General features: G+C 41.6%; 1 protein-coding gene across 1 annotated transcript in view; it reads left to right on the top strand.

Moving 5' to 3' along the window:
• Positions 1-12484, top strand: part of RASGRP3 (RAS guanyl releasing protein 3) — a 161210-nt gene that overhangs the window by 117507 nt on the left and 31219 nt on the right. Inside the window, exons 12-13 of the mRNA XM_073672631.1 lie at positions 5568-5683; positions 9274-9421. Coding sequence (XP_073528732.1) covers positions 5568-5683; positions 9274-9421 — 264 coding nt within the window. The remainder of the gene's footprint in view (positions 1-5567; positions 5684-9273; positions 9422-12484) is intronic.

Below are 12484 nucleotides of genomic sequence, written 5' to 3'. Positions count from 1 at the left end.
TCTCCTAAAATAAATTTTTACCTAAGAACCTTTCTGTGGTCAGGTGTTTATTTCTAGCCAAAGGAGAAGTACATAATTATGGAAAAATTGTAAGGCAGAGTTTTCATCACATTTGACCCTATGTTCAGTGGCTTCTTCAGGGCTTATGTCCAAACCCAAAATGGGTTTTGGGCGTATGTGCTGACTGGGCCATTGGCTATAATAATGCAAACGGAGTCACAGTGTGCTCCGTAGAACACCATTTTTGGCCGTACATGCCTATTGGAGGACAGCAAGACGTAGACCACCTCAACCAGGTGTATACGGCTGAAAATGATGTTCTTCAGAGCACATGGTGACTCCGTCTCCATCATTATAGTCAGTAGGCTTGCCAGCCCAAACGCCCTGATCCCATTTTACGTCCTCCCTACAGAGCCACTGAACATAGGTTCAAACGTGATGTGAACATAGCCTTAGTCTCACATCTACAACCACCAGTTACCTTTCCACATTACACAAAGAAGTTAACCAATATTTATTTGTAGAAATAAAACTTTTGAAATGTTTTCTTTTACAATCAGTTAGAAAAGAACATCACCCAATAAAAAGATAAAAATGCGATGTACAATATGTTCAAGGTTCAGGACAGTCTGTAATGTTATTACGGTCAACTCCTCACACCAAGATATAAAGCTTACTATTGTTCAGTCAGTCTTACCGATAATTAGACCTCCTCATATACTGCTTCTTTGTTCTAGTACTCACTATAAAAGAATATTTTTGTGCATTATAAATGTTCCATTTCTCAGCTCCGGTAACTACTAATTAATTAGCAATTAACCATAGTGCTTTCTACTCTATAAAATAATGCCTTAATGCTACCAACCTCAGAGTTCCTGAAAGTCACACTGTTTTAAATCATGGCGGAGAACATTATGTTTTAATGCTTAAAATAAATCTATGAAATAAAATATTCTAGTCATTTATTTTACCGTAGCTGAAGGAAAATGTGCACAATTAAGGGTTGACAGTATATTATTATAATTTCCATGTTTAATTCTATTACATGAATATTTGGAGAGCACTAAATGCCTTACATTTGGCAGAGGAAACAAATGTTTATACAACAACTAAACTTCTTCTGTACCATTAACATATTCCTTCCATGCTAAGAGGGGAGGTCAGCTCTCCTGACATGTCGGATTTAGTATATCCTTGTACTTTTCAGTTCTGGAGTAGGTTTTCTCGGAGCGCTGCATTGTACTGTTCCTCTGTTATATCTCCTATAAGTTTAAGATAAAATTGACAAGCGAGTGCTACCCATTTCCATGTCAATAGGGTGTATCCCTGCACATCCTGACACTGTCGGCAGCGGCTGTGCATTCCCAGAAGAATAAAAGGGATGGCAAAACTAAAAGGGGCTTATTCATCAAAATTGGCGTAGCCCATGCTCACCCTACGCCAGTCTTGTTGGAGTACCTGGTGCCAAATTCATTAAAGGGAACCTGGCACTATTTTATGGCTTACTGTATAAATCATGCTCATCACCTTTAAAATCATGTAAATGTGGTTCCTACAACCCCTTTATATCCTTTAAATCCTCATATATGCTCCTGAATACCCCTGAAAAAGTGTTTAAAAAATGTCTCGCAATGCATGTAAAAAAGTATGTGGTCCGGTTTGATGGGCGAATCCAGATTGTGATCAGTGCCTTCAAACGCCGCCTCTTCTATGTGGATGGAAGTGCATTCACTACATCTCTACATCATCCACACAGTGCTCGAAGTCTTGCATCGTGGAATCTGAGACTGGCAGCATGAAGTCATGTAATGCACAAGCACCGGCTTCACGTAGAGACATCATCCACTTAGATAGACGAAGTGGCGTTTTTCAGAGGTATGCAGGGATGAGGATATAAAGGGATTTTAGGAGCCAAATTTACATGATTTTAAAGGTGATGGACAGGGTTTATAAGCCATAAAACTAGTGACAATTTTCCTTTAAGAGGTGCATGCCACTTAATGAATTTGGTGTATCACCTCTGTGGTGTGCACATCCGTGTGCCATGCCAGAAATACTACTCCAGAGATGGGAGTAATACTTCTAGCAGATGAAATACTGACATTTTTTAATTTGATGGGCAGGCGTGGCCAAGGTCTGGGTCTGCTCTGGCTCCACCCCAATTCAAACTGCCATGAAAACGGCAAAAGTCGCACAATTTTTGCACAACACAACTTAAAAGTTTTGAAGAATTGGTCCCATAGTTCTTTAAAAACTTACTAAAAAATGCAAGTATTGTATTAACCAAAACAGATATTAAAGGGGGTTTGTCAGCACAATATGACTGCTCAAATCAACCACAGGCGCTTGGGGCCCACCTGATGCAACCAGTTCAGTGCACCTTCCCACCTACCTGTTTTTCTATCTATCTCCGCCCTCCCCTGTTTCATTGAAAGACAGAGCTGTCAATTAAGGAAGGGAGTGGGGGATAGAATTAGAACAAGTAGGTGGGAAGGTGCACTTAAATGTTTGGCCACACCAAGGGCGCATCGAGCATCCGGACTTCATTTGAACAGTCATTTTGTGCTAATATAACGGGTTGCAGGGCAGTAGCCATGGGCAAGGTACTTGTCTGTTACACCTCAGCACATTCCATGAAGGTGGGGGTCCTGGCTGGGTGTGCAGTCTTGTGCTGCGGGGGTTTCACGCCCATGCAGGTCGCATGTAACTGATGTTACTGGTTTGCCAGGACCAGATGTTTCATAATTTATTTAGAAATAAACTTTTTACTGAATGGGAACTTGGTAGGGAATGTATATAAGAGATAGTGTGTATGTTTCCTTTACAACTTGAAGCATTTTCCACACAGTTTCCTTCCTTCTTTTACTCTTTCTACTTGTCTTCTGTTTCTACTGTTTCTCACTACTTCACCACAACCCAGCTTTAACACTACAGTCCTGCTTAACCAGAGTCATGTATTCATCCTGCAGTTCTGTGTCTTCTTTTCCATTTAGGGTGCCAGTATGGCCAGTACGACAGAACTCTCGCCCGGGACACTTTACTCGTCTCACATACTCAGTCCTGTCTAAGTCCATTACCTTTAAGAGTTATAGACTTGGGGCCTTGTGGCTAGGCGTCCTCTCCCAAGACTCGTCTCCGGAAGGTCACTCTGTCTCTTAGTCACTTCTGCTCCGGATCTCGCTATCCCTTTTACTTTGATCTCCTCTCAGAAAGGGACACCCCAGAATGTGGCACTGCTCACCTTGGAACCTTAGGTCCACTTGCTGTGCACTACAGGCCCTATATGACTCTCTGACAGGAAATTGTCATTTTCCCTGCAACTCATCCGCTCCCACTGTGGGCTAGTCCCAAAATAACCCCCAACTGTCCCTGCGGTCAAACTACACACACTATCAGTATTGCTAACACCTTTAACGCACATCACAATTCACATTACATCACATTTTTCTTCATGAGGGGAATGTGGGCAGCATGTCCATCTCATTACATTAACAGACTCCCTTTAAAGAAATCAGTCTGCAGGATTTACCATTTTATTGCACGATCTATGCAGTATCAGCCATCTGGTAAGCCTTCCTAGCATGTCCTAACAGTAGACTATCCTTGCAATCAAAGAAAAATCATTGCTTTCCTGCGGTACTTTCTATATAAGGAAGGGGCCTCAACCAGAACAGTTTTGCCAAACCTGCTATAATCATAATCAAAAATGCATGTTTAATGTATCAGCAACTCCATGGTCCCCTCCTTCAAGCACTGGCACAAGAAGAGCAAAATTCTGGGTGCTGAGGCGAAGATGGGCAGTTACTGGCATGGCAGTCACATCTCTTTTGGTGCAATTACAGCACATTCAAAATAGCTGTTGTGGGATAAAGTATCACCTCAGTGATGTTACAAAATCTTCCCAATAATAAGAAATTTTATAAGAGGAAGAAACAATAATTTATTATTACTCATTGAAGCTCCAACCACCCTGGATATATTGTAATAGTTAATCTCTGTTTACTATATCAGTAGCATGTCAGGAGTGTAAAGTGAAAAGAAGGTCAACTAACAAAATCAGCCCACCCTTCTTTATGAACAGGCGACCACTCTGTGGCTGCTTCTTCCCCAGCAGTTATTCTTACCTGGCTATCCTGTAAGTCTCACTTCATCTATCTTTCTGCCATTGCTGCTTGCCAAAGCATTATCCAGGACAGTATTATTACTGACATTACAGAAAACATGAGGAAGACTCTGGGTAAAATGTTGATTCCACAAAAGGTAATCTTAGAAAACGCTGAATATCCCATCCCCTGTAGACTGTGATCCCTCGCGGGCAGGGTCCTCTCTCCTCCTGTACCAGTCGGTGACTTGTTTTGTTCAAGAATCAAGATTATTGTACTTTTTTTTTATTATATATACCCCTTCTCACATGTAAAGCGCCATGGAATAAATGGCGGTATAATAAGTAATAATAATAATAATATTACCAGGCCTTCCGTGTTGCTTTGTCCTCTAGAAATTGTATAACAAGTATGCTAATAAGCCTAAAAAGTGAAACCTTTGCAAATACATCTACTTATAAAAATATGTTACTATCTTGTGCTTACAGCTCTTATACAAGCTTATGTGTAACCATGGTTAAAACCATGTGTAGTTTAATCCTGCTCTTGCTACCCTAAAGTCAGTAGAAGAGGAGGCAGATGAAAGGGAGAAACACATAACTATGAGATGTGTGTAATCATGGATACACATAGGTCCATTGTCGGACTGGGTTGGCAAAGGCCCACTAGTAACATTGACCTTGAGGGCCCCACTTTTCACCTGCATGCAAATATTATACTACCCTCGTTCACAAATGTACCTATATCTCAATATAATAATAAACTGGGTAGTTTGGTTAATGAATGATGATATGCTGCTTTTTTTCGGTACAGAGTGAATCAAGTGAATTATGCCAAGTACTGCCCATACAGTGGTCTGCACTGGGGCCCACCGGGGGATTCCCCTGTTCCCATATGGGCCAGTCCGAGCATGCATAGGTCTGCATTGGAGCTGCATACATACTATACATGATCATGATGAATATGCTAAAGGGAATCTGTCACCAGGTTTTGCCACCTAATCTGAGAGAAGCAGAATGTAGAGACTGAGACCCTGATTTCAGCAACGTATCACTTACTAGGCTACTTGCTGCAGTTTTGATAAAATCACTGTTTTATCTGCAGGAGATTATCACTGGAGAACTAGTAAACCTGCTGCCATGTAGTCCTATATATTTATGAGCTTTGTATAACCCCACCCCCAACACTGATTGGCTGCTTTCTGCCCATGTTCAGTGAACACAATCAGTGGTGTGGGCAGGGTTATACAGAGCTCAGCAGAACTGCTAGATCTGCAGCAGATAAAACAGTGATTTTACAAAAAATAAATTAAACAGCCCAGTAAGTGATATATCGCTAGAATCAGATTCTCTGCTCCCACATCATGCTGCTCTCAGGTGGAGTAGCCAAAACCTGGTGACAGATTCCCTTTAAGGTGGAGTTGTTAAACATACATTTAAAATGTCATTTATGTTTTCTTTAAAGTCTGTTTTTAGAAATTATGACCATGATCATGATGGCTATATTTCTCAGGAAGACTTTGAAAGCATCGCTGCTAACTTCCCGTTTCTGGACTCCTTCTGTGTTTTAGACAAAGATCAGTAAGTTGGCTCATGCTATGTTTAATTCTGTTCTGATGTCATTTTTGGCAGAGGATCATTATATGATTGTATTTGGCAAGAGGTAGCAAAACAATAGAATGAGCTTTATTCCAATTTACTAAAATCATTTGTAATAATTTGAATAATGGTGCAAATAAAATTAAGTCCAAAGTATTGAAATACTATTATAGTATTACTATTTATAGCATAGTAGCAGATTGATCAAAGCAATGGTTCTATTGATTGTTTTTTTTTTTTTTTTTTTAACGGACTTCAGCTTGATTTCGAGCTATGGTGACTTGATGGATCAACTATCTGCAGGAAAATCGATCTTGTGCATGTCTAGATAGATCTATCAGGATTGATTGTTTAAAAAAAAAGATCAAGTAACTGAAATACACAATAATTTAATAAATTGTATTTTCTAATACAGTGCCTACAAGTAGTATTCAACCCCCTGCGATTTAGCTGGTTGACACATGCAGAATTAACTTGGCATTGTGACATTTGTACTGTAGATCAGCCTGGAAGTGGGAAATGCACTGCAGCAAATTTTTTTTTTTTTTTTTTTAAAAACGTTAAAAGTTAATTCACAGTGTCATTTATTATTCAACCCCTCAAACCACAAGAATTCTGTTTGGTCCCCCAAAAGTATTAAGAAGTAGTTCAGGCACCAAGAATAATGAGCTTCACATGTGTGGATTAAAGATCTCTTTTGCCAGCCTTTTCTGACTATTTAAGACCCTCCCCAAACTTGTGAACAGCACTCAGACATGGTCAACATGGGAAAGACAAAGGAGCATTCCAAGGCCATCAGAGACAAGATCGTGGAGGGTCACAAGGCTGGCAAGGGGTACAAAACCCTTTCCAAGGAGTTGGGCCTACCTGTCTCCACTGTTGGGAGCATCATCCATAAGTGGAAGGCTTATGGAACTACTGTTAGCCTTCCACGGCCAGGACAGCCTTTGAAAGTGTCCTCCCGTGCCGAGGCCAGGCTTGTCCGAAGAGTCAAGACTAACCCAAGGACAACAAGGAAGGCGCTCCGGGAAGATCTCATGGCAGTGGGGACATTGGTTTCAGTCAATACCATAAGTAACGTACTCCACCGCAATGGTCTCCGTTCCAGACGAGCCCGTAAGGTACCTTTACTTTCAAAGCGTCATGTCAAGGCTCGTCTACAGTTTGCTCATGATCACTTGGAGGACTCTGAGACAGACTGGTTCAAGGTTCTATGGTCTGATGAGACCAACATCGAGATCTTTGGTGCCAACCACACACGTGACGTTTGGAGACTGGATGGCACTGCATACGACCCCAAGAAAACCATCCCTACAGTTAAGCATGGTGGTGGCAGCATCATGCTGTGGGGCTGTTTCTCTGCCAAGGGGCCTGGCCATCTGGTCCGCATCCATGGGAAGATGGATAGCACGGCCTACCTGGAGATTTTGGCCAAGAGCCTCCGCTCCTCCATCAAGGATCTTAAGATGGGTCGTAATTTCATCTTCCAACAAGACAACGACCCAAAGCACACAGCCAAGAAAACCAAGGCCTGGTTCAAGAGGGAAAAAGTCAAGGTGTTGGAGTGGCCTAGTCAGTCTCCTGACCTTAACCCAATTGAAAACTTGTGGAAGGAGCTCAAGAATAAAGTCCACATGAGACACCCAAAGAACCTAGATAACTTGGAGAAGATCTGCATGGAGGAGTGGGCCAAGATAACTCCACAGACCTGTGCCGGCCTGATCAGGTCTTATAAAAGACGATTATTAGCTGTAATTGCAAACAAGGGTTATTCCACAAAATATTAAACATAGGGGTTGTATAATAATTGACCCACACTTTTATGTTTAAAATTTAATAAAATTCAACTGAGCAACATAACTTTTTGGTTTGTAAGATTTATGCTTCTGTTCATAAAACCTACTCTCGTTTGCAGTTTGAAGGCTCTAACTTATTTGCATCTTATCAAACCAGCTAAATCTGCAGGGGGTTGAATACTACTTGTAGGCACTGTATATATATTAGTTGAATCTCTGCACATTGATTGAACCATCTGGACCTCAATAGTGTTGTATGGGACATAGCACAGCAAATAAACTGCGAATCAATTTTTCAATCTAAAATTCTTCAATAAGCCAAAGGCTTAGATGGTTTGTATTTAATTAGTTAGAAAATGTCTGCTTATTTTCCAGGTAGAACATCATTTTGTAGGTGTGGATCACTGAGGGTCCGACTGATAGGGTCCGACTGATTGGCAGCTTGTTTAGACTGCACAGTTATCAGGAATCAGCATTCCCTAGGAAAACTAATTTCCAATAATAGTGCAATCTCAATGCACCTTAAGATAATAGTCAGATTAGATTTTTGGACCCCCCCAAAAAAAACAATCTTAAAGGGGTATTGTCATGTTATTAAATTGATTCAATTAATTAGGCATCATCAAAATAAGCAAGTTGGCAATTGATTTGCTTTTTCTATCTGCTGTTATTCTCCTGCAGTAACAGCTTTTATCTTTCATAGTGTACTGCTGGTTTCCAAAGAGATTATCCACTAGTGCCTGTCCAAAGCCTGCCAAATGTAGTAGTGACATTCCAGGAGAGAAGTTAACTCCTAACATCCCAACCACCTCTCTCCAGCCCATTGATCTCGATACAGAAGTTAGCTGCTCACCTGCCTCCACTTCGCTCTCAGCTCCTGACATGCTGCTGTTATAAATCTTGCAAAATCACCAGCTGGCAGAATTGGCTTCTTCTACAGCAGTTCTCCTAATCGTAGCTCTTGGCTCTCACTGTCCTGAGCTATGTCTTTGTTAAAATGCACTGTTATCTTTACATGTTATTCACTGATAACAGTGAAGACTCCATAACAAACCGCTGATAGATGAATGTGTCACAGCAGAACTTGTGCTGAGCTTTATATTTCTGCTAATACTACAGTTCTCTCTGCCTAGCAGAAGTGTCACTTAAGGAATAGAATCTGCATTTCCCAAAAATCAGGAAGTAAGGAGACTGCATAGCTCTTAGCTGCTCAAGGGATAACTTGAGAATACCCCCTTAAATATGTTAATTTGAAAACTAATCAAATAATGTAATTCCTCTAGGGAAAATGACTCCTGGAAACACAATGCCTGTCTAACATGTCTTGAGCGAAGTGCATGTAAACATAATAAGTCTCCGTGTAGCAAGGGTCTGAAAAAAACAGTTTTCATATGCTGGATCTCAACAGAAAATATTTTTGTAAGGTGCAGTTTGTAGTTTTAACTATCCTATTACTATATCATTATCCCCAAGATCTCTTTTTAATTTGCAGCTTAACCCACAGCAGTTGGATGGGATATTTGTAATGATCTTGCAATCTTCACACTTTTAATTGTTAAAAATTAAGGATTATAAAGGGAGAAATCTATGTAGAATGGGGATCTGTTCATTTATCTAAAAATATTTTTCCTAAAATTTTAGAAAAGTAAAAAAAAAATGTTTATGTTCAAAACACATACATGTTAATGAGTCACTGAATGTTATGGAAATATCATACAAGTCGATGTTTGTTAATATAGTTATTGTTATTCTCATCTTTCTATTTTGTTCCTTTAGAGATGGTTTAATCAGTAAAGAAGAAATGATGGCCTATTTTTTGAGGGCAAAATCTCAGTTTCATTGTAAAATGGGACCAGGGTTTATTCACAACTTCCAAGAGATGAACTACCTGAAGCCCACCTTCTGCGAGCACTGTGCGGGATTTGTACGTTCATTTTCTTGTACTGTAAATATGTCAGGCATCGCATTGTGTTAGATTCTAAGAAGAAGCAACAGCAATGATACAAACATACTTACTTTAGCAATAGATAAACTGCATTCACATCACATTTGGCCACTGCTTTAATAGTAAGGTGCAGAGAACCATGTGATCTCTCATCTGAGAGTATCGGGTCGATTATGCAAATCACGCTCTGATCACTCATACTTTACTCTTCGTATAACCCATGGAATCACGATGAAATGTATATTTCATAGGCTATGGTCACATGACAGTATTTTCTCTCATCCGAGAGAATTGAGCCAATTATGCTAATCACACTCTGGTCACATTCTCAGAGTGTGATCATAGTGTGATCTGATTCTCTCAGATAAGGAGAAGATGGAGAAAAACATTTCTCCATATTCTCCATTCTGTCAGTCCATGGAAATCGGACTGCACTCAGATGTCATGCACGGCTCTATAGTATAGCAGTGCAGTCACCGCTGCAGCTATCGGCACGCACGTTTCACCGAAGTACCGGCCCTTAGAAAAAGCCGGTACTAAGGAAAAACCCGCGTCAGGAACACATGTCCCATTAGTGTATGTTAGCAAATAAAAATACCCAGTGTTTAGAAGTGGTCATGATAGATGTGCGCCCATAGTGTTGGCAGCCACATGCTGACATGCTGACAGCCCAACACCCACGCTGGCTGAGATTTATGCCAACGTGGTTGATGGCTTGATTTGATTGTGCCGATAGCTGCAACGGTGACCGCCTAGCAATACAATAGAGCCGCGCATACACCAACACAGCTGGCTCGACGGGGTAGGCAACTGCAGATTGAAAACCTGAGCAGCGCTGTCAGTAGGGATCGTATCGGTACACGATCGCTGGTGAGAGTCACACTTGCTCTGAATACGGTTCACAGGACATCTGAGAGCGGCAGGCTTGAAATCTGGCCACAATGCAATATGGTGGTTGCAGTGGCTGATATAACGCTTGGCTGTCTGTGTGAGCTGCACAAGAGATGCCGCTGAATATTATAACCATATGGAAATTTGCATGTAATACCCATTAATTGGGGACTAGTATAACATGGTCTCCAGCTTGACCCTATTATCTAATACCCACACATATGATATGAGAACTCAACCTGACTTATAATTAAGGGACAATAGTCAGAGTATCAATCAGTATGTATTTGCTACTTACCTAATCGGGAATCAGTGGAACACAGCCACTACAATTGGAAAATACGCCTGTGATCCAATATATATCCGTACTCGAATGTATGTAATATTTATTTGGTTTTAATATAGAATTTAATAAAAGGTATATTTTATACACATTTTTCCCCCCTCCTCTTTCATTCCCTAGCTCCTTGTGCTTCATTTTATAATTAAAGGGCTTGTCCAGGTTTGAGATTAAAGTCTGCAGTCACTCTATGTGACTGCAGGCTTCTGAATTCTCACAGCGCATGCACTGCACACTTTTGGTGGCAAGAGTGGATGGTCATGTCAGCACAAGTATGAGATTTGTATACTTCTGGCCACATTCTGACCAGATGTGTCTGGCCTGGCTGAGTTAATTTTCATTGCGCGAGGCCACGCATGTCTAGTCGGCATGTGATCACATGTATGCAAATCGCCGACACCAGAGAATCCTGACAGCGTGCAGAGCGTACTGTGAGAATTCAGAAGTTTGCAGTCAGATTGAATGACTGCAGATTCATCACAAACTTGGACAATTCCTTTAATGCTCCTAAAATAAATAAAAATATGAGAATTAGTCAGCATCACAAAAAACATTGGATGTACCTCATAGATGACGTTGTCTCTGGAGTCGTTCTCTTTCTTTTCTTCATCTTGTCCAGGCTCCATGATGACTTTTCTCATCCACACCTCGTCTCTGCAGACTTCCCTCTTCTCCGGTCTTCTGCAGCTTCTCTCCACACGATACCCTTAAAATTAGCAGTGTCATTATAATGCTCCAGAATAAAAATATCTCCCCAATGCTGAGACCCTGAATAAATAATTGCCCTCACTATATTCCCTGCACAAAATATGACCCCAAACTCTCCCTCTTATGGTACATGCCCTTCACACTGCCACTTTCCATACTGGGCCCCCTCTTGACACTATCCTCTCACACTGTGTCCCCCCTATAAGGCCCAGTCTCTAAACTGTTCCCCCTCTTTACAATCCCCCTTCTTGACATATTGTCCCCACCTGGCTGTACTTTTACACTGCCCCCCATGCTACCCTTCCACACCACTCAGTCTCTATTCTGTGCCCACTCACACTCCCCCCCATACTGTCTCCTCACACTATTCCCCTCAATAGCCTCCTCACACATTTTCTCCTCCCTCCTCATACTGTTTCCTCTCACATCTGCCCTGTTAACCATACTGTCTCCTCATATATTTACCATCTCAATTTCCATACTGTCTGTTCACACATCCCCCCAACTCCCCATACTGTGTCTGCACACATCCTATCACACTCACTCCCCATACTGTGTCTGCACACATTATCACCCTCGCTCCCCATACTATGTCTGCACACATTCCATCACCCTCGTTCCTCATACTAGGTCCGTATACATTTTTCCCTTGCTACTCATACTGTGTCTGCACCCATTCCCCCACTCACTCCCGATACATTCCCCCCTATGCTCCCCATACTGCATTTGCACCCATCCCCCACTTACCATGCTGTGTCTGCACCCATCCCCCCCTCGCTCCTCATACTGTGTCCGCACCCACCCCCCCACTCATCATACCGTGCCCGCACCATCCCTCCTCATACGGTTTCCTTATATATGCCCCCATCTACCCTCTTATTATTTTGTGTCTTCAAATTTCTCCAGCTCTCTTTCTTGCTCCCCAAACTGTGTCCTCAAATCTTTCCCACCCCGTTACACTAAATCTCTCCCACCCCTACCACCACACTACATACCCCCATCCCTACACTAAATATCCCCACACACATTAGATACCACATCCCCACACTGAATACCCCCATCACCACACTAAATCTCCAGAAACACATTAAATGCCCTCCATT

This window comes from Phyllobates terribilis, unplaced genomic scaffold (genome assembly GCF_046119375.1).
Source record: "Phyllobates terribilis strain yellow unplaced genomic scaffold, ASM4611937v1 Scaffold_3__8_contigs__length_932513732, whole genome shotgun sequence".
In the NCBI taxonomy this organism is placed as follows: Eukaryota; Metazoa; Chordata; class Amphibia; order Anura; family Dendrobatidae; genus Phyllobates; species Phyllobates terribilis.
This window is presented reverse-complemented; position numbering and strand designations above follow the sequence as displayed.